Source organism: Chionomys nivalis, chromosome 3, assembly GCF_950005125.1.
Source record: "Chionomys nivalis chromosome 3, mChiNiv1.1, whole genome shotgun sequence".
NCBI lineage: Eukaryota > Metazoa > Chordata > Mammalia > Rodentia > Cricetidae > Chionomys > Chionomys nivalis.
The window spans coordinates 81,743,298-81,766,564 of record NC_080088.1 but is presented as its reverse complement, the minus strand read 5'-3'; the positions used below and the strand labels follow the sequence as shown (position 1 = coordinate 81,766,564).

The 23,267-nt window shown below is 46.6% G+C and overlaps 1 protein-coding gene across 5 annotated transcripts in view; it reads right to left on the bottom strand.

Moving 5' to 3' along the window:
* Nucleotides 1-1,654: 1,654 nt before the first annotated feature.
* Stard13 (StAR related lipid transfer domain containing 13) overlaps nt 1,655-23,267 on the bottom strand; it is a 207,328-nt gene continuing 185,715 nt past the window's right edge. For all 5 annotated transcript variants that reach the window (XM_057764146.1, XM_057764149.1, XM_057764145.1 and 2 more), the window contains exons 8-14: nt 16,188-16,386; nt 11,172-11,382; nt 10,455-10,569; nt 9,440-9,661; nt 8,717-8,934; nt 6,403-6,579; nt 1,655-3,936 (exon numbers count right to left, since the gene is read on the bottom strand). In XM_057764146.1, the coding sequence (XP_057620129.1) occupies nt 3,819-3,936; nt 6,403-6,579; nt 8,717-8,934; nt 9,440-9,661; nt 10,455-10,569; nt 11,172-11,382; nt 16,188-16,386 (1,260 nt within the window). In that variant the 3' untranslated portion in view covers nt 1,655-3,818. The remainder of the gene's footprint in view (nt 3,937-6,402; nt 6,580-8,716; nt 8,935-9,439; nt 9,662-10,454; nt 10,570-11,171; nt 11,383-16,187; nt 16,387-23,267) is intronic.

Sequence of the window (23,267 nt, the reverse complement as noted above, 5' to 3'; positions counted from 1 at the left end):
AACGGCCTGGTGTCTGGGATTCTCTGATGGCAGCTGTACAGATCCGTGGCTTTCCACCAGCACCATGGTGACTCAGTGGCAGGTTTTATTCTTCTTGGCTGCACAGTGGTGCACACTCATTTCGATTTTTTGTGACATTCCACTTGGTCTGGGGATGGGGGGCGGTGTTGTTCCTGTTTTCATCCTTCGCATTCCATCCCCGAGAACTCATGGCTGTCAGTGATTTTTTTTGTTTTTGTTTTGTTTTGTTTTGTGACCAAATATCAAAAGACAGTTTGATGCCTCAGGAGTTCATGTTTAGAAAGAGGTTAGTCCCCAGTGACTGTTTATACCCTAGTGGTTGTGAGAGGGAGAAGCAGTCTGTGCTGTCATTTTCCACTCTGAAGATGAAAACGGGCTTTGAATTCTTCCTTTCCTGATGGAGGTAAAACCTCTAAGTAATGCATATATCTGGGGGCTGATGGCAGGGGTGGAATCCTATGTTTTTATGGGATCTATGTCATTACACTGTTGTGACTTTAAAAACCTGGAGTAGAAGGGCTGGAGAGATGGCCCCGTGGTTAAGAGTGCTTCCTGCTCTTGCAGTTTACTTTCCAGGCTCACAACTGTCTGTAACTCCAGTTCTAGGGGACCCCAGGAATTTGCACATAAATTCATGAAGGCACACACATATGCATTAATTTAAAAATAAATACAAAGAAATCTGTAAATCAGGCTGAAGTGCATGCTTGCTTAGCTAAGAGTAATTTATTTATTGAAGGATTAGCTAGGTATAAAGTTCAGTCATTTGTGACTATGCATGTTTCATTTCCTGTCCACTTAACAAATGTAAAACATAACCAATAAGTTTAGTATTTGATTAAAATAAAACATTTGTTTTATAACCTTCAGATTAAGCTGGGTGGTAGTATTGCACGCTTTTAATCTCAGCACTTATAAGGCAGAGGCAGGCAGGATCTTCGAGTTCAAGGCCAGTCTGGTCTAGGTCCAGGACAGCCACAGCTATGCAGGGAAGTCCTCTCACAAAAACAAACGAGTCTAGATTAAAGAACATTGAAATATATGTTACTTTGATGCCTTGGAACCAAGATACCTAGTCTCTAAAAAAGATTTATATTATTATTTTACTAATTTTTACAATTTTTTTCATGTAATATATTTTGATATTTTCATTGTACTCATTCTCCTTTCCCAGCTTTTCCCAGATCATCTCCTTTTTCAATGTGTATGTGTCTGTCTGCGTTTATGTGCCTCTGGAAGCCAGAAGTGGGCATTGGGTCACCTGGAGGTCCAGGCAGTTGAGAGCCACCATGTGGGTGCTGGGAACCCATCCCAGGTCCTCTGGAAGAGCAGCCAGTGCTCTAACCATTGAGCCATCTCTCCAGCCCTGACATTCAACATCTAGCCTATCAGTGGATGTCTGTTGACATCCTTGTGTTTGGAGCCAAAGGAGTCAACCGCATGGAAAACTCTTCTAGAGAAGTATTCCTTGTGAAGCATGCTTCCTGCTGACAGAATGAATCATGAAAATCCACATGTAATTTATAGAAAATAGGAAATATTTAATGTATATAAATTTATCTGCCTTGGCAATTATTTACAACTGATGATTGATACCAACAATTGAGGTAAAAATATACATGAGGTATAAATATACTATTTAAATGCAAATATTTTATTTCCATCGGCAAGATAACAGTGAATAAAATACTGTGGTATTTGACAAACAAGCTTGATGCATCATTTTTCTCTCCTCCCTTTTCCTTTATTTGAAAGAGGCGCTTTGTGGTTAGCAGAGGTGATGCGATTAGCATGTGCATAAAATTCAAAAGTCAGGTTAGCTGGAAGAGAGAGGGGTGAGAAATACAATCATATCATTTTATTCAGTTTTAAGCATTCCCTGGGTCCTTGTTTCTCAAAGTGTGTCGTTGAGACAGCAACCTGCATCCCACGGGCTCATTAGGAATACAGAATGTCAGGCCCACCCAGACTGCCTGCATCCCAGCATTTTAACAAGGTCTTAGGTGGTTCCCAGTGCTTGCTAAGTAAGGATGTTCCTTGGGAAACAATGCCATTCATCCCGGGGTGCCCATTCTGCTTTCAAATGCATAGTACCCATCGCTGGAGCAGGAACAGTGTTGAGCCGGACTAAGCCCCACTGACGATCTTGCCAATACATAAAAAGCCATCCAGCATGGCATGCATGACGTAATGGCAGAAGTGAATTTGTCCAATCCATAGAGCACTGCCCAGACAGTGGGCGACCTGTGGTCTGGCCGACTCTTTTCCAGGTAGACATGAGAATGCAAAATCCCTGCCCTGCTTTTCCTTGTACCACACCAAACATGCAGAAAACATCTTTATTCCTCCCAGTCAAACGATTGCACACCACAGCTAACAGAAAACACCGCATCACTGTATGTCATACAACATCCCTGAAAGCACAGATTTGTTTTTGCTTTTCTTCCAACACCAGCTGCTGAATTAGGATATCAATCTCTGCCCAGACAGCTTAAGAAAATTTCTCCTGGAAGGCAGACATAATAAGTTATCTCTCTATAGATGCTGTATTACAATAAAAATAGCAAAGCCATTCTCACGTGGTTCAGGAACACCAGTTTGTTCAGTCTGTACAATAATAAATAAGGTTGGGGTCAAATGCACGGGCACCGGTGCGGGATAATGGAAAAACATGGGATTGATACATCTGCTTGTAATTTGTACAAATAAACTAATGACACAGTTTTGGTCTTCTGCTAGTTTAAAACCCTGTCTTTCAGATTGCAAGATTTTTAATAGATTAGATTTTTAAGAGCATCATATATAGGACACTATGAATTCCCTGAAGCTGTGTTGACCCTGGACACTTGATGGACCATCGTCTCTCTTTGTCTGGTGTCCAGAGTCAAGGTCAGTGCAAGAACATGAATAACTGTGGCCATGTAGGCCACTGGTCAAATAGGTCACTAAACAGCATTATGAGAATTATCTGAGTCTCCAGAGGACATGGGGCTCCCTTTGGCTTTGTGGACAGGCTCTGCTGTTCGCCCCTATGGAGGGAGTGGTGGTACCAGTTCTGTTTCAGTCCCTGGTGCCAACTCTTAATGGTCACCTGACATCCCACTCAAACTTCATAGAGTGGGCACAGAGGGCAATGCAAAAATCTAGCCTTGGATTTGGAGACAAACTCTTACCTGCTGCTTTGTGTCAAAGAGAAGCAAATATTATTTTGCTCAATTTATCTCAACACCCCACTCCAGTTTTTAAACATCAGAAATAAGAGGCCAGTGCGTGGAAGAGGCTTATAATGCTATTATTCTTTGGCTAGCTAATCTTTGGGTAAGCATGGGCAGACTGACAGAGGACCCATTTCACGCTTTGGTTATTGGCAGCAGGTTCTGCTCGGCTGGCAGGACAGTAGGGACACAGGGTCTCCAGCAACCTGGGAAGTGCCATGTGAGGAGACTCACAGAGTCAGACACTTAATTATATACAAAACCAGTATTTTACATATATACAGCAAAGGGAGATGTACACACACATATACAAATGCTACAGTACATTTATTTACAGCTAAAACAATGCTTCTTAGAAGCCTTTAAATAGCAAATTAGGCAATACGTAAGGAATAACCCATTTAATTTTGAGCAAAAGATAAATGTCCAAGACATTATATTAGTAAGGATTAGCCATCTCCAGGCAGGTTAGGAATATGGTCCGTGGCCACCGGTTCCCACGGGACAGTGCACTCCACACACCGTGAGCGTTCGTTCATTCCTCTTCGTGTTCCCTGAGTTTGACGCCACACTGGGGAGAGCTCAGATTTTTGTCTCTGGACCCTCAGCAATGAGGGGCTGGAAGGAGTTTCTAATTCTGGCGACTTCAGCAGCACAGAGGTGTCCGAAGCCTTTGTTGTACCATTCTGGGGAGTGACCCCTGAGGGAAGAGAGCAGAAGGAAGTGGGAAACTTGCCAGGGTATAGAGCTGCCTCTCAGGCTTGGGTCATCAGTACCCTAGGAACAGCTCTGTGGCCTCAGGGGTCTGAGGATCCCAGTCCACCACTCAGTATTTTGTCACCAAGCACTGTCTTTATAGTTCTTCAGAATGGTACCAACTTCTCAAAGGGAACAGGAAGACTCAGTTTTAATGTAGAATTCACCAAAAACCAACAAGCTGGGCAGTGGCAGCACACACCTTTAATCCCAGCACTCAATCAAGGCAGAGACAGGTGGATCCCTGTGAGTTCGAGTCTAGCCTGGTTTACAGAGCGAGTTCCAGGACAGCCAGAGCTACACAGTGAAAGTCAGTCTCAAAACAAAAACAAAAACAAACAAACAAACAAACAAAAAACCAAAATCAACCACAAAACCCTACTGATTTTATATCTACCTAAGCACAGAATTCAGTATTAAATGCCTTGTGGTGTTCAGTTCAAACTAGGAACAGTGGAGGGTACAGGCATAAAAGAAACACGAGAAGTCTCAACCGATCAAGAGCCTGCTGTGGGAACCTGAGGCGCCTCAGTTGTCACCTCAGCACTTATGAAAAAGGCAGAATTCAGAAGAAACAGAGTTTCTTAGGCTCGGTGGTCAGCCAGTCTAGCCAATTAGTGAGCGTCAGGTTCAGTCAGAGACGATGCTTCCCTCCACCCCAGGTGCCCAGAGGGAGCAACTGAGGAAGACACTTAGAACTGACTTTTGCTTGACCACGTGTGTCCACATAGGCACATGTGCATATGAACATGTACACATGCATATATTACGTACACATGAATAAAATTAATTAAAAAACAGTAAAGAGTAGAATTCATATTTACTGAACCTGAGGTACTGGTGTGTTCTGTATATGTATCCTCAAAATCCAAAATAAGGACGCTACCAGGCGATCTGATGACCCTGCTCCTGGGTACATATCCAGAGAGAATGCAGTCAGCATCTCCACATGCGTGCTCATTGCAGAATTACTCATAAGGGCTGGGATGTGGAATTAACCAAAGTGTGCAGTGCCAAGTGGGTAGATAAAGCAAACGTGGCATATACATGCGTACATACATCCATCTGTCTGTCTATCTACCTACCTATCATCTGTCTGTCTATCTGATGATTTTTAGTCTTGAAAAAGGAGATGCTGTCATTTTGGCCACAGTGACAAAGCTGATAAACGTCGCTATGTTCAATATAATAGGCTAAGTGTAGAAGGCTCAGAACTGCATGCTCTTACTTCTACATGGAGTCTAAAAAGATGGAACTCACTGAATCAGAGGGAAGGATGGTGCTGGCTGGAGACTACGAGACTATAAGGCTTGGGGTTGGGGAGGTAAATGTTGATCCCATGGTGCAAATTTCAGCTGGGCTGTAGGTTCTAAGCAATCGATGGCTATGGTTACCTTTCTCATCAAGCATTTAAAGATCTGCGTGCCCATGTGCTGTCATCAGCGCACGGTAGGGATGTCTCCAATTCTTTTTTTTTGGTTTTTCAAGACAGGGTTTCTCTGTAGCTTTGGTGCCTGTCCCGGAACTAGCTCTTGTAGACCAGGCTGGCCTCGAACTCCCAGAGATCCGCCTGCCTCTGCCTCCCGAGTGCTGGGATTAAAGGCGTGCACCACCACCGCCCGGCATGTCTCCAGTTCTTTGACCGCTGACTAAATTTGTCTGCTGGGATTTGTGTACCCCTCCTGTTCTAAAACGCATTAGAGGTGGCTTGAACTAATAGTTACGTCACTGTGAGCCGGGCGGTGGTGATGCACGCCTTTAATCCCAGCACTCGGGAGGCAGAGGCAGGCGGATCTCTGTAAGTTCGAGACCAGCCTGGTCTACAAGAGCTAGTTCCAGGACAGGCTCCAAAACCACAGAGAAACCCTGTCTCGAAAAACCAAAGGAAAAAAAAAAAAAAAAAAAAAAAAAAAACAACAACGTCACTGTGCCAGTGAAGAAGCAGAAGTGTTTTGGGACCCTCTGTTGGTTTTCTCTCTAACACTTGGTTCCCTGACACTAATGACCATCATTCCATTCCATTCCACACGGGTGACTCTAGGGGGAACAGACTGTTCTTGATCATTGCTGGATATTTTCATAGCTTGACTTGCTGGTTCTGTCATATGGACATACGTCAAAACATCCTTGTGTATGCCACAAACACCACGCCATTACATATTTGTGGAAAGGCATGAATGAATTAGAAAAAAATGAAAAGAAAGAGGAGCAAATTCTAAAGGCCAAATGTCAGCATTTTAGGAAAGGGGAAGGTGAGAGACTAGGGCGTGTGATTCTCTGGAAGCTGGTTTATGGCGGTGAAGAAACAGACTAGCGGAGGAAGGCATCAGAAGGACAATCAGGGTTTGGGTGCACATACCCTGTGAGCTGAGGCTCATGGGAACTGCCAACACCCAGGGTGACCACTTACTTCAGGTCTATCCTGCAGATGTGGGTCAGCCTGGACTTGCCAGAACCGCATGGTTCTATCAGGTACTGAGAGTCCATCACCACTGCCCGCACGCCGCCCATCAGCTGGGCTTCTTCATGCTCCACAGACAGGGATATCAGGGTGCACATTCCTTTGGGCAAGTCAGTCTTCCAGGTCCTGGAACCAAAGAAGCCATGCTTCAGAGTGGTGGGAAGAGAGACGGGAGACCCCCAAGCACACGCTAAACTCACACTTAAGCCTCCTGCCCTAAACCTGGGCTCCATAGCTCCAGTGTGAGGATTAAGCTAATGGTTTCTGTGAGCTTGTATGAAGTTTACAAAGTGAGGTTCAAAGCACAGATACCAGCCTCCTACTTAGAGGGTGGAAGCTCCCAGACATGGGTTTGGAACCCCAAACTGAGGCTCCATCCCCTACCCATCATCAAAAGGCTACCGTTTAGAATCAGCACTCACTCAATCATTCTATGTGCTGGGCCTGAGAAGCCGTAAGGACATGAAGATGCTTACAACCCAGGGGGAGAGACAAGCAAGTCTAAGAAGAACCCTGCAGACAGTGAAGGAAGTGCACAGTGCTTCTGTGCAGAGCTGGGGCCAGGGGACGGGGCAGAGGAGATAAGTAAGTTTGACCCAGGAGAGTACAAAGAGGGTCTGAGGAGAGAACTGGGTTGGCCAAGGAGCATAAGCGTAGGGAACTGAGTTCAATCCCCAGCACTGACATAAAAAGTCAGGCATGATGGTGCACACACTTGGAGTCTCATCACTGGGGAGGTAGAGGCAAGATGTTCCCTGGACCTGTCCAGCCAGTCAGCTTAGCCTACTAGCCTCAGGTCCCAAAGAGAGACCCTGCCTCAAAGATAATGAAGTAGATGGCTCCCGAGGAACAATACCCAAGACTGACCTCTGGCCTAGGCACACATGTGCAGGCATGAGCACACACACACACAGAACACATTCTCACACACACACATGTGCACACACCCTCTCCCACGCATACACTTCCTCTCTCACGCACACTCAAGCACACATACTCTCGCACATATGCACTTTCACACACACACACACACTCAGAAGTCTAAACTCTCAGAGGAGACCATGATTGGTCAGCCGGCTGCTGCCCGCTACAGGCACCCTCAGAGCCAGAAGCTGTGACTGGCATAAGGGACGACGGGATGATCTTCAGGAAGTAGCAGGCTGGTGGAGTCACTGGAGACGGAAGGAGGAATGTTCTGTGCAGGGACTCCCCATCTGCACAGCTCCAGTCCTGGACAGCTCGCTTTCTGCTTGTGAGTTGCAGGGTCCCATTTTAATGCCACAAGATGAGGGATGCCCTAATAACTGGCAGAGGCCACTGCAGCTAATGGTCTATGTTCTCTATCAGGACAAGGTTGCTGGGATACACACAGATGGTTAGGAGAAACGCACACTTCAAAATTAAGGTCCAAAGGATCCAAACCAAATGCACAAAGGGCCCATGACCAGTGAGCTTTAGTTTGCCCTCAGAGGTCACTTCAGAAGGCAACTATTTCAAATATGCATTTGGGGATTTCACTAGAGAATCCTCTTATACTGCTGATCTCCAAAGAAGAAATTGTTTACTTGTGTTTTTTAATAAAAAGGATATATTGCTCTAATTACATTTTGTTTGTGGTCCTAAGTCTTCCCCAATCCCTGCTCTTGCTGGTGAAATACTGCATTTCTGCTGTGCAAACTTCCTGTGATTGGATGAGCATCCCACTCCAAGGCCAAAGGGCAGGGTTCTGGGACTAACCCCTAAACCCACCAGAAACAATATTTCCATGGCAGACATGGCTCAGGAGGCTTGGCCAGGACTGAATTTTAATAGAAAGTCCAGTGTCTCTGCACATTGGGACTTTGGGGGCTGAGCAGGAACTGCCATGCATGGCAATTAACTGTGAAAGTGTGAGGTCACACACAACTCCCATCTTCAAGTTCTCCAAAATGAAAACCTGTTTTCCCCAGGGAGAAAGACAAAACCAGGAGAAAGGCCAATTGGCTTTTATTTGCATAACTTGGCAGACAAACCCTACAAACAGCATCTATTCTGGGGCCTCTGCTCTGAGGATGTGATATTCATGGCCTAATAAACCGTGTGTACCACAGGCGAGGGGCCATCAGAGAGCCTGGGCAGAGCTGTAAATTGGGTGAAGATGCCGGAAGTCAGAGAGGAGCTTAGAGCCCCAGAGCAGGCTGGGAGGACTGGGGGAAGTGCTTCCGTCGGCAGCTCTCATCTTGCCTTGGGAGCAGGACCTCATATGCCACGGAGTCAGGCTTACCTGAGAACCACGAAGTCTCTGGAGGGATGCGGGGCCATACTGTTCAGCACGTACTGGTAGATTTCTGTTTGCCTGTCCAAAGTTTCCACAACTTTCCACTGCACGAAGTCCTCATCCCACAGGTGGCGTTCCCTCAGCACACGATTCAACACCACAGACGGTGGTGCCTCCACCTCCACAGACGCCTTCCACAGCTTCAGAGGGTTCCCGTCCCCCACCTTGGCAAAGACATGGGCAAGGGCTGAAGAGATCACTAGAGGCCACCCAGACCTACCCTTATATTGCTGTGTGGGGCCTTCTGAACCATCGCTGGTTATATAAAGCGAGCCGGTCATGCTGCACCCAGAGTTAAAATGCAAATACTTCAGTCCTCAGGCCGATGAGGAGAAGGATGATAATCAAAACAGCCACTGCCACAAACACACTCAAGTGGCGTGAGCCAGGTATGTTCTAATCCACCTGACTTCTATGTTTGCAGTCCTTCTCTGACAGGCACTCTTAGAATGCTCCTCTTTGCAAGTGAAAAATGCTGGGCATTGTTTTTCCAGTATCACAGAAAAGGGGCAGAGACTGACTGGGATCCAGCAGCCCTCGGTACAGGCTGGGCTCCGATGAGAGTCCTGTTGGTGGCCTTCGAATAGAGCGGCACCTGGACCTTCGCCGTTTGCGCAGGCGCTAAGTCCCACGGTGACGCACACATTCTGCAGCGGAAGCGAATCTTACCTTTTTGAAAGCCAGGTCTGTGTTGTCGGGGCTGGAGCATGTGACCCACCCTTTGAATTTCTCCCTAGCTTCTTTCTGGAGGCCTTGGACAAGATGCTCCAGGTACGTGTGGAAAGTTGCCCCGCTCTCTGCCAGCTGCGTTCCCAAGTCTTCCAGGCTGGGTGCGTGGATCTCAGCCTCCAAGTAGGAGCTACGAGACTGGACCACCATCTCATGTGGGACCTGAGCCAGGAAATGCACGGAAGAGCAAAGCAGTGAGCTAAAGAGATTCTGAGGCTGCCAGAGGAGACAGAGTCATGCCTCTCCAGTCAAGGGCGAGCATGGGCTGGGCCATCTTAGACCAGGGTCTAAGAAAGTCAGGAAACACAAATAGGATTTGTGAGCTGTTGTTTATTATCCCAAACACTGGGAAACCTTCCTGATCACGTGTTCCACTTTGCTTTTTATTCCTTTTGGCAAGCGTGGGCTCAGACAGTGTCACTCCTTCACACACACTGAGACATGGAGGGAAAGCACAGCTATGACTCAGATATGCCTTCACTATTTGCCGTACAAGCTCTCCCACTGACAAAGGCCGGTGTTGCCATAGAGAGCATGCCAGGTGTCCCCACTTGCCTCTTGAATGCATGTGCGGCTACAATCATAGGCTGTCAATTATCCTAGTGACAAGGAATACTCAATCATACTCAAGCGCACGTGCATACACATACACAGAGAAAGAGAGACAGAGAGACAGAGGAGGACCCTAATCACATCTTGAGGCAAAAATAAAAGGTTATGTAGCTGACCAACTGGCCTTAAGCCCGACAGAGGAAGGCAATTCAACTGTCTGCATGAAAAATTGTCGTGATGAGCCCCAACTGCCAGTGGCTGTCAAAGCCTGGACTATACAGCTAGCTCTTCCTAACTCCTGGGGGCGGAGACCAGAGCTACAGTGCACATGGCTGTCGTCGGAAAATGGAGAGCGATCATCCATCCCCTCGTTCCCAACCTGCTGCTAGCTCCACGGCCTCACCTCAAAGAGTCGGTTGCACTCTGTGATCATGTGGGCAAGCCCCTGGGCTGCTGCTAGATTTTCACTGAGGTCCTTCTGATCTGGCTTTCCGGTGGCGTATTTCTTTTGGATGACCCTGTAATCGAATGTGAGTGTGCTAAGCAGATCCCCAGTATGCTGGGATACCCAGGCCGTCCCATCTGTTTGCTGTTTATCCCCAGATGCTGCCCAGATCCCAGGCTTTCTCCTTTCCAAATAAAAACCAATGACCGCACATTTTTAGATGCTCCGAGGCAGGCTGGCAGGCTCACAACTCACAGTCAAAAGCCATGGAAAATTACAAAGACAGGAAGATCTGTAGATGGAAAAATTATGTTTCTTTCTCCCTTTGAAACTGCTCCACTGCATGTTCCCGTGCCTTGTTTTTTAAATATAGCCTTTTAAAACCAACGATTGTAAATTTCTTTTTATGTATGTTCCTTCTCCTTCCCACTCAAATAAAATAAAGCAAAACTTTTTGGACTTTCTGGATTGCTACTGATGTCATTCAGGGCTACCTCAGTAGTGCTACGCGACCCAGCCCAGGAATGAGTGTGCCTTGTCCCCCCCCACCCCCCCGAAAGCCTTCTGTCTAAACTGTCCTAAAACAACACTTTCGTTTAATTTTACTTCTTAAGAGAATGGGCCTTGGTGGGAGACCTGGTTTGGGAACGGCTGACAGTGATGAGGAGAACTCACCTTGGCGAGCTGTCTTTCTTCAGTAAGTTAAGGTGAAAGAGGGAGGGGGCCAGACACACGGCCAGGTTCATGGGCGTCATCTGATTCTCTTCCACTAAGTTCACGACGTCGTGGAGGAAGCACAGGAGCGTCTGCAGGGCCTCCCGGTTTTCATCCGCCAGCAGCAGGATGGCCGCCTGCACAGCCTGCAGCTGCTGTTCTTTGGGGACATCTGAAGAGAAGTGGGTGTCAGGTTGTTAGAGGGACAGAGCAGAGCCAGTGGGGGAGAAATGCATGCGCCCCTCTTCCAGACAGAAGGCACGCAGAGACATCATCTGTAGTTAATCTGAGAAGTCACAGTGAGGGGCAGAGCTGGAGTTCGAAGCTCATCCAGGCAAACTCCAGAACCTGTCTGAGTGTCCCAGAGGTACTTAGAGCAAAGCTACCACCCTGCGTCTCACACTCTGAGCACCAGGCTCGTCTCTCTTCATATTGCTATGTTAGTGGAAGCTGGTGATGATGGATTGGGGCTCTGTTAGCCTGGCTCCTCTCTTGCTCACCCTCTTTGCCAGGCAGCGCTAGGGACAGACAAGGTTGGGTGGGACTCACATGTGAAAGCCACTGAGTGAAAAGACGAAGACCTGGTCCTTCCCCACCACAGTAGAGCCCTAGGCCATGTTGCTGGTGTGCTTTGGTGAACCTTGAGCAATCAATGGGTGAGCTGTTTGCCCTGGGCCACCCCTAGGGAGCCAGTGCCTCATCGATGAGTGGATCCTTCCTGTCCTACAAGTCACCAGAGCTCAATTTGAAGAAGGCACTGATCTGACTTTGAATGGTCACCAAGTGTCACCTGTTTGATGAGGAACAGGAACCAGGTCCCCTACAGCTCTAGGGAGTAAACAGCATCTCACCCTCCCTCTGAAGGGGACTCTTGTGGAGTTGGTAAGCACTGATCATATAGGCTTAAGAGGTAAATGGCTCAAAACACAATGTGGAAAAACATAAAAATCACAACAAATTGGGAACAAGGGTCTGTATTTTACTGTCCTCTTGGCTGTGATTGGTTCATGATCATTTAGGTTTGATTCAAAGACACAGGCAGGAGCTCACTGATGAATATGACTGACCTAAAAGAGCCACGCCCGGGAGCGGAGGTCTCCCTAGTAAGGTGCTTGTACTCCTGAGGTACGGGGCAGTGTGCTCATGACAGTCCCTTGAGCTTTCAATTGTGCTTTATGACGTACACACTATCTCACTGTATGTCACTGTGTCTTTAATGTAATAAAGAAGCACACACTCAGGTATCAGTTACTGGTAGAGGTGCCCGATAGAAAAGAATTGGCACTGGCTGCTCTAGACAGGCTGTGTCTAGGATTCCGAGGCTGGAGGATATGTCCTCCCATGAGCGTCTGTGCTGGGCTCCCTTAACCCTCTCTAGCATTCTGCAGGTCAGTAAATCCAGATGTCTTGGAAAGAGTAACCATGTGTTAGGGTTCACCCTGTCTATTGCATATTGGCCAAAGATGTGACTGGGTTTTCTGGAGAACAGCACTTGTGTCTGAGTGACAGTGAAATCGTTTGTTTTTTTTTTTTTTCTTTTTTCCCTGGCCTATGCGGAAACCAGTATAACCGATGCTGTAAGATCACTCATAGCCCTGAACTGCTTGTAAATGCGGCCAGGGAAGGTGTCTCCTGTGTGGGCGTGTTATCTAACCTCAGCCGGCCAAACTTTCCTTCCGCTCCAGCTTTTGCTCCCACGCTGTTCTCGAAGTCACCGGCGATGCGCATATGCCGTCTCTGTGTCTTTTCTTTTCCTGTGCCTCTTTGTCTATCTGAAAATATTCTTATTCCGGATTCTATTGGCTTTGCTCATTATACCACACTTGCTGTTACACGTGGCATTGTTGTGGTCCCTGCCTCTTTCTTGGTTCTTGGGAAATGGTTCCAGATCTGTCTGTGTTAAGTACCATAGAATCAATCTATGACCACGTGGGTGGCGACCTGTCTCTCATGCTCAGCGTCCTCTCCTGACTGCTCTGTCTCTGCTCTTGGTCCTTTCTCCTTTCCCTTTCTATGTCCCCTCTCCATACCCCCCCAAACCCGGCCACCAAGCCTGAAAGTCTTAGGGTGTCTCAGGTCCCTCACTGTCCTCTCTTATAGACTGGTAGGATTAAGATCTTCTTGTGACCCACCCAACACTGCGTTCAAGTTAAGCCTCTGACGGCATCAAGCGAGGGTGGCAGAGCTGAAGACGGAGATACTTTTTTTTTTTTTTTTTTTTTTTTTTTTGGTTTTTCGAGACAGCATTTCTCTGTGGCTTTGGAACCTGTCCTGGAAAGAGCTCTTGTAGACCTGGCTGGCCTCAAACTCACGGAGATCCGCCAGCCTCTGCCTCCTGAGTGCTGGGATTAAAGGTGTGCACCACCACCACCCAGCTAGACAGAGATACTTTGGAGACCTGGGAGGCAGCCGAACCTGGGTATCAGCTTGGATACCTGTTGCTATACCATGGAATCTATCTGTTGGAACCCCAGGAGTGTGCCAGCTCCCTAAGCTTCCATTCATGTCTACCTGGTTCCTCTTACTCACCAGGTCCTGAGTCACAGATCCAAATCAGTTCTGATGAATGTTCACCCTTGTGACCCACTTTCCTTCCCTTCTCCACTAACGAAACACACAGTCCTTTTGGTTATGGGCTGTTGGGAGGGTTGGGCCCTCCCACGGATCCAGGGATGAACCATATCAGCTCATACCAAAGGTGGTCGGTCACTCAGTTCCTCTTTCCATGGACTGCGTTAGGGTCATTGTAAACCAGCTTAGGCTGATGGGACCAGTGATGACGTTAGGAGTTTCTGTGAGGGCCATGTTCTCCATGAGAAGAGACACATGTCCAAGAAGATGCTTGACTCTCTCTTGGTGCCTCGAAGTGTGACTTTAGGGAGATGGGGCAATTCTGTGAATTCTGTAGGTTCTGGCAACTGTGCTCAGACTGAACCGCTCCGTAAGCACACTTCACTGTAGTCTGACTTTGAGAGCGGCAAAGACCCTGATGTCCTAGCAGCACTGGACTGTAGGTTTACCCAACACTGGCATGGTTTAATTTCACTTTTCTTCATGCCATGTGTACTAATAAAACGTTCTACTTGTTAAATAACTATCTGTGTGTGGGAGATCGGTTCTGCTTCGGGCATTGTAACGAAGTCTTCCAACATCTGGTGGCTCTCCAGTTCATACCAGATCAAGTATAAACCTCTTGGCCTAGTCATTAGTGCCACTTTCGTGTGACCCTGGCCTCCTAGAGTCTCGGTGTCCCCTGGTGCAGTGCTGTGCATTTCGCATTCACTCAGGACAAATCCCCTGCACACTTCTGACACAGTGACTTGCTTCGTCCACAACGTGTTCCTTCATAACGACCTCCAGCCATTTCCTTCCACCAGGTTCCCATTGCTCGCCTCAACCTTCGTGGATCTGTCTTTGTAACCTTTCTTTTCCTTTTTGAGTGGATGCTATCCAACTGTACTGCAGTCATTTATGCCCTGGTCTCGCTTCCCTCTAGTCGAAGGTCCCTAAGGACAGACAGTGTCACACAGCCCAAGGCCTGCAGTGCTCAACGCAGCCCTGCTCTGTAAATGTTTGTTTCGATAAAATGAAGCCCGGTTTTAATCTGGCTTCTTGGTTGCAAGTCTAGGGAAGAGCTAAAAAGATATTTATCTCTTGGAAATAATTTAGCTTTAGCTGTAGATAGTGCCAGCTTCAACCCAAGGACTGATTGAATGTAAATACTATATCCATAAGGAGGTTTAATTGAAAAACAGAGTGTGACCTCTTCCTGTAACACCCGCGAACATTTTTTGTGGGGCTCCAGGAGCATGAATTCAGCTTAACCTATTCACTTTGACAACATAAGATTTATTTAGTGTGCCACCCTTTATTCTGTTTTGATGGGTGATACAGTCCTCCCTGAATTGTAATATTATGATATATTACGCACTTCTTAAACACATGTGGTACAGAATGTCTGTAGCTGCGGCCTTCAGATTGGATCAGTTCCATCTCGGGACCCATTTGAGGAATATTTTGATGTAAAAATCGAAGTCTGTGGACCAAAGTAATTTTGCCCTAAGAAACGATACTTGGGCCACGAAGCTCATTGCCAATTTGTAATGATATCATTATCCTATCGAGAAAAGGCCTGCCTGCTCCTTCTTAATGCCTGCCTTTGTAACTACGTTTAGCAGAATGGGCCCTTAAATCAATTGTTCTTCTCATTACTACTTTAGCTATCGTGGCTGTGTGGAGAACTACTGATTTAATGTCACTCAAACCCTTCCAAATGAAAATGTAAGCTAGCTGAATTAGGGTATAACCTTGATTTGGTTGCTTACATATCACCAGTTAATATACATCTGCTTCCTTGTTTGTTTCTAACCGTTATAATACACTTGACTCTGAGTCTACTATCAAATTTTGTATCAAAGAGAATGTTTACCTTCCAAAAATGAAATTAGGTTTAACACATACACACCCCCCCCCCAATTCTATTAGATCCTTTTTTGTTTTAAATACATTAGAAATATATTGGAAGATAGCTTGAGAATGTATACAGAGATGTACTGAGTAGGCATATATTGATCTTGGGAAGGTATCCTCAGACACATACAAAGAATGGCATGGAGATATACATAGCAAACCGAGCAAAGGCTATTTCTGAAGAAGTAGGATTGTAACTTTTATATACTTCTTCACAAATTCATGAATTACTTGTATAATTAAAATTTCATCTCTTGTAGGGCTGGGGATGTAGCTCAGTAGCTGAAAGTGCTGTTTACACAGAGGAGCCAGGTTTGGGTACCCACATGGTGACTCACAGTCATCTGTTACTTCAGTTCCAGGGGATCTGATGCCCTCTTCTGGCCTCCATGGGCACTGCATGCATGTGGTGTGCATACACACATGCAGACACACCCATACATAATAAATACATCTTTAAAATTCCACCCTCTTGACAGGTGGGCCCACTGTGCCATTGCTACTTACACTGATAGATGTGGAGGAAGGTCTCGCTGAGCTTGTTGGTGAACAGGGGCTCGGGGAGGTCCCGGAAGAACTGCTTCACCATGTCTGCCACGTCATACGCGGACTGGTCTTCATAGCTCACGTTCTCAGGGAAGCTCTCATTCATTTGACGCAGAGCATGGATTCGAGACTTCACTCCCGACTTGCGGAAAAGTCCCACCTGAAATGAGTCACAAGGACGTGTAAGCCTGGTCTCCTTTCACCTACAACTTCTTTCTTGGGGTTGGAATTCTGGATGTGAAGAGGAGGCCCAGGGCCAGGACTGGAAAGACTGGATGAGCTAGAAATCCAGCCTACCTCCACAATTCTGAGTTTCCAGTATAGCTACTTTAGGTAGCAGTCAAGCATTGACCCCCTTCCTGTCAGATACACGGACAGTATCCCTCTCCACAGAGCCCCAGCAGAGACTTAATGTCCAGACACACGTGGATGTGCTTATGTGCTTTCCAAGTTGTAAGCTCTTGTAACAGCATAGGTGTGACTTGACTCATTTTTTTTTCAACAAGTATCCATACAAGGATACTTGTTTGCTTGTTTGTTTTTGAGATAGAGTTTCTCTCTGTAGCTTTGGCTGTCCTGGAACTCGCTTTGTAGACCACGCTGGCCTCTAACTTGCTGAGATCCGCCCATCTCTGCCTCCTAAGTACTGGGATTAAAGGCATGTGGCACCACTGCCCAGTTAATACAAGGCATTTTTTACACTAGAAGTCATTAGTGAGCAGAGAAGGAAAAAGTTCCTTTCCTTTAACATTTGTGTGTGTGTGTGTGTGTGTGTATATATATATATATATATATATATATATATATATATATATATCTTCCAACAAGACTTTTGGTCAAAATGATGTACTTGGAGAATGGAAACATTTCAGAGATGCAGGCATAGCCCTATGGGGAATGAGTCTATGGGGAACTGGCTCCTAAAACAAAACATTATAAGCACACATTCTGAGTTCCTCATTTGATTTTCTTTCTTTGAAATACTTGGCACCTGTGATGTGTGTTTCTCACATGCCTGGAACTTGACGTGATCAGCTGGGGTGTGTGTGACTGGCTCCTGGGTGGCTTTTTATAGACAGTATTAGATGTGGGAAATGTAAAAGCAATGGACTGTTAAGCAAGAAAAGAGACCAGATTTTTAAAAAAAGTAGGTAGAAGCCACTTGGTAGAAATTCCAGTTCCTCTAGGGTCAGCACTTCATGAAATCAAAATATGTGCTCAGGGTTGTACTCAATGCTCAAAATTGTGCTCCACTTACCAACTGCATTGCTTTAAATCAGGCAGTTGCGTAAGAAAGTGAGGCTGAGCTGTGCACTGAGTGAGGCTGGACCACTGCTGGCTGAGCTTGCGTACTCAAGCGCAGCTGTGCACCCTTCCGTAGAAGTCAACCTGTATCTTTTCTTATCGCCTTGGCTGGAGACTATGGATTATGAAGTTGTCTTCGTAAGACCCAGACCCATTTCTTACATCCCAGTGGAGACCTTTTCATCTTTAGCACTTAGACCCCTTGCTCCCTGATAAACAGAGAGTGATAAGAATAGTTTTAAAAAAATGCCTTTTAGACATGTAAAAACATCTTAGGAACCCCATTACACCCAAGACTGGACCTGATAACCAGAACTCAGTGCCATCCCTCACTCAAGATCACCAGACAGTCCTAGAACCACAGGACACCCATTGGACAGTCTCTAAGCAGAGATCAAGAGCAATGCTCTGCTCTGCACATCTGGAGAGATGCCACCTTGATCTGCCCTGTGGCTAAAGAGTCTTCTGCAGGACCCTGACCTTCGAATCAGAGACTTCTGTTCGAAACTGGACCTTACCTTCAGCTAAGATACATTGCACAGGTGAGCAACTTTGGGGAGATAGGCTTAGAATCATAGTTAGGAATTTAGAGAGTGGGCCTTGTGTGATGACCCTCAGTATAATAAACTATAGCTTTTGTCATACTAACTATGCATATCTACCTTCTAGGTCACCACACATAGCAATTAAGATACGAAAATGATAAGGACCTTAAGATGGACAAGTGAGGCGATCAGAGACCTTATGGTAGACTGAGAATCCTGAGAGGAACCGGGTAAGGTCCAGACGTCTCTAGGAGCTCTCTATCCCAGACTTGCCCTATCCAAATCACAGCTGAGCTTTCCTTGGTTCAGGTATATGAGCACTGAGTTCTCAACACTTAGCCTTTCAGTTTCTGCTCACTGCTCTGAGAGCAAGGTGGAATATTCCTGAGTGGTGGACAGGTGCAACTGGCCATTGCTCTCTCCCAGATACCTGGGGAAACACCTGTATATAGCTGTCATACTAACCCTGGCATCTCGTGCTTGTTGCTCTAAATGAAGGTAACAGTATCACCGTCATCATTATTTACAGGAACAAGGGGGAAAATTCAAGCCATTAGAGAGTTTGAACATGTCAGCTGCATAGATCACAGGGGAAATTAAACATTGCTACATTGTCTGGTCACATGAACAGAATTCTTAGGAATAGCTCTTTGCATTCCAGGGCTTATCACCGAATTTCCCAGATCAAGATATTCAGGCAGATTGATTTTTAATGTGCTGGTTACTTTGTTCCAAGTTTGCAGTGTCTAGAAAATGCCATCTTTCGCTATATTTGGATGATTCTTCACACCGAATCTAGAGAACATTTATTTTTCCTGGCCTGGCAAGTATTTCAAATTGCATCACAGAGCACAGGAAGAAAGCATTCATTGTCAGTAGGAAAAAAAAAGAAGAGGAAATCAAGATAGGTAGCAGGTGCTTACTGAAGTGAGCTCCAGCTTCAATTTGTTGACATCCTTGAGTCTGTGTAATTTTGGAAGCAGGCTCTGAACTGTCTACAACGCACTGGGCTACACAGGCCTTCCCAAGATTGCAGCGCCCCGAGGGCGTATCCTTAAGTGTGACTCACAACTATTTTTCCTCATTTAATTTTTCCCCTCCCAGCAGAGAGGCATCGATCAGGGTCTATAAAAGGAGAACTTGCGTTGCCACCACCCAACTCAGCCCTCGGGCCTCCGGGGTCCTGTGGCTCTTTGGGAGTCTGCACACATGTACACCCCGGATGCCTTCTTTGTATCGTTTCGTTCCCAGGTTTTCTCTTTTGGCAAACATTGTGATTTCAATTATTACAAATCTGTCTGGTGCTCTCTAGCTGTAGGCTCTGAGAGGCCTCTTCCAGCTCCGAGCACACAGGCTGTCTGGAGAGTGGTAGGGAACTGATTCACTGGACTTTAGATTCCAGCAGAGACTTCCTGCTCTGTCCTCACCTTCCAGGGGATGTGGGAAATACCCCCTGGGTTCTGTGGAATTTGTTGGAAGCCTAGAAGAAAAACTGCTTTCCTACACTTAGAGGCAAAGTGGCTTTAAAAACCCCAGATGAGATTTTAGGTACAGTAGCTAAGAATGACCCAAGAATTGCAGCCTTCAGGAAGACACCAGGCAGCTGATGAATGAAAAGCCAGGAATTCTTGTTGTCTGAGGACTGCGGTTTTTGTTAACTGCAGTCAGCAGTTCCTGGACACAGTAAGAAGACAGTAAGCCTCCTGAAGGTGTAGTTCTGAGCCAAGGGGAGGGCCTCTCCGATCTAACTGTGAGGGACAGCTAAATGCCAATAGCCTCCAATGCAAGGATAAATTTGCATTTTGGACCTAAAATGCTGTGTTCTAAATTCTAAAAACAAAACAACAGGAAGTGGGTTTTTTGTTTGTTTTTGTATTTTGAATGTGCTCTAAGGAGCATAAGTGCCTGCTGTTGAGAGGCGACCCAAGACTTTCAGGTCCTTATGAGTGAGATCCAAGAGGGCGACATGTCTTCCACTTACTTCTATGCCTGTCACGAGTGGATGGGAAATCCGGGCAGTCTTACAGGGACCCAGAGTTTGCTGAAGGCTCTGTTGCCAGTTTTGAGATTCTCAAAATATGTGAGTAAGGAGGGGCTGGAGAGATGGCTCAGAGGACCTGGGTTCCGTTCCCAGCACCCACATGGTGGCTCACAACCATCTGTAACTCCACTTCCAGGGGTTCTGACGCCCCCTTCTGGCCCGTGTGGACATCAGGGATGTACATAGTGCACATATACAGTACACACAGGCAAAACAGTCATGCATATAAGATTAAAAATGACCAAATCCTTTTAAAAAATGAAAAAAAAACCAGAACAAGGAATCCTATTATTTTGTACTGGGTTCCAGAGATTACACAGCAGGCTGGCTCTTTACCTGCCTTCTTCAACATCCGCAGTACCCTCTTTAGGAGGTAGGTGGTGCCACGCTGTGAAAACCCACTGCACAAGGATCTCTTGTCTGCGAGCTCCCTGCTAAACGACAGAAGGACGAGGGCTGGGTGTCCCTTTGGGTTACTTTCATTCTTTTTCTCTAAACCCAGCTACCTGAAAGCCAGGGCTCCAGGAGTAGTTGATGTAGAAGGTCCCAGATTATCCCTTATCGCCGCTCAGGTAGTCAGCTGATGACGTGATGAGCAGGCGGCAATGTAGAGAACACTTCCACTGAAAGCGAGGTCTCTTCCCAGAATCCGTAGGCGTTTAAATCTTGTGGCTCCATTAAAAGGAGTGGCTGGGCATTGAGTGCTGCATTAGAATTCAAATTCATCTAAATAGTCTTAAGTCTCCTCCTTGGCATCCTGTTGATGCTAATCCTTGCAGGGCTTAATGATGTTTATCAGGACTTCCATTTCCTCTTCTTTAGAAATGGGCTCAGCTAAGGAAGAAAGGTTGGCTTTATTCAAAAGTCATAAGTAGAGTATGTGATGGGCAGCAACTCTGTGCAGTACTGGCTTAGCCTTTCGATGCAGGAGCCAAAGATAACCAGTGCTGCAGCGGATGGGTGGTTTAGGACAGCCAGGAAAGCTCACACAATAAGGCGAGGCTGGTCCCCCAGGCCACCATGTCTGAATACAAATGGCTGACAATGGAAGGCTAACCTTCTTCATTTTGTCTGCAGCCACCTGTATGGCTGACAATGGGTATGCTGCCCTTCCTCATATAGAAACTGCACTGGGGAGGGAGAGACAGAAAGTGCTGGCAACGCTTCGTGGTCCTGTGCTTTGACAGCCTTCTGATGAGTGCTGACATTCCGGGCGAATGTTTAGCCTTCGGGAAGGGACCCCACCAATTGCAGGTGGCCTCCCACTCAGTGTTCCATGCGGCAGCCTCAAGGCAGTCTCAGATGATGGTTCTCTGACTGTGGCTTACAGGAAAGATGTTTGGGGAACTTTTGGGTCTTCCACAGTCCCGGATTGAGAGTGTGAGGCCCTGGGCAGAGGTGAATCTTGTCAATTCCAATGAGACACCATTGGCGAAGAAAGAGCATCTGCTTCTCCTCCCGTTCCTAGCCCTGCCGCCTGCTCCTTGGGTTCCTTAACTTTCATGTGCACTAGATCTCCAAGGCTATCTTCCCACTCTGCCTGATTCTCTTGGCTTCTTCCTGCTCCTCCAGCTTTCCTTGGTTCTGCTCTGTTATCTCTCTGCCACATGGAGGGCACTGTCTGTGTGCTCCCCTGTAGGTGACACGCGGAGGGAAGGCCACACACAAGGCAGGGCCATTGCAGGACTAAGGTGGATGGTGGCTCTGTCCCTTCAGACATCCTATAGCTACGTTCTCGTGACTGACTCAAGAGAAGCATGGCCTTCCCCGGTGGGCTGCATTGCTCACCAGTGTCCATTTCCCTGACAAAAACTTTCCCCACAAAGCTCTGTACCCAGCTTTTTCCACCATGGGAGTCTTTGAGACTGATACTGGGGAGAAGCCAGTAGTAGGGTTGAAGAGGGCTGTATCCCCACTTTCCTTTCTTCCTACGATTTGGCTTCAGAAGGGAGATGGAGCCAATCACAGGGGTGATTCCAGTGCAGACATCACTGGGGCGGGGGCTGGGTGAGGGGTGTTTTCTATCCAGCGGCACTACATTTTATTTATTTATATCCAAACTGGTTCAAGAAAGAACACGACTGACAGTGATCGACAAAAGGTTCCTTGAAAGATATCAGAAAGGAAGAATGAAAATGACAAAAAGGTAACTGCAGCTGGGAAGGAGGTTGCGAGGAGTTTGTGGCCCGAAGAGAAAAGGGACTGACGTTTAGGACAGACAGAATCTGCATTTGGTTCTGAGCTCTCCAGCAGGCGGTACACAGAGGAAAACACACCCAGTTAGATGAACTTGGAGTTTACAATCAAAACTCAGGCCAGTGGGCCAAAAGAAACACATGGCTCTCAAGTACTGAACCCCGGGCGGAGGGGGCTCTTCCTCTCATTCTCACAGAGGGCCCTAGAGGACATAATGGCCAATACAGTCAATCAAATCTTGACAGTGGATTTATCAATGAGGGTTGTAGTGGGGAGCAGGGTCACACCCAAGTCCCACGGGGAAAATGCAATGGCCGAAACAGTGAAAAGTGAAGTTAGGTTTGGGAGATGTTGGCCTCGCAGTGGAGACCTGGGTGTGGATACTGCCTCGGGTAGGTGTGGGAAAAAGAGGCAAGGAGAACAGAACGCAGAACCCTATGTGGATGACTGCATTTCCTTTAGGTGTTCCGGAGCGTATGTTGTTTGTCTTGTGAGTGCTTTTTCTGGCCATGCCTTGGATATAAACAGTCTTTTAGATCTCAGGAAAGGACAGAGTTAAGAACTCAGAGAGAATTATGAAAAATGTGTACACTTTTACAAAAATCGAGAGACCTGGCAAAGTGTGTTTGCACTCAAAGCCATCTACTTGCCAGAAAACAATCTTGGATATGTACCAAAAACCAGCCAAATGTAACGGGGGCCATAAAGTTATATCAGAGGGCATGGCTGTAATACTTTAGCCATTGGAAAAGAGGTCCGAGTGCTTTCTCGGTAAAACGCCTATAGGAAGTTAACTCTGATTCTAAACGTGGATTTGTGGTAGAACTGCTACAGAAAAAATTACAGGTCAATAACTAGGTTCATGGGCTGGCTCCACTAAGATGCAACAAGACATGCTGAAAACAAAAACAGCCATCCACCCAAATGTCCCAGACAGTAGCCACCTGCCCTGTA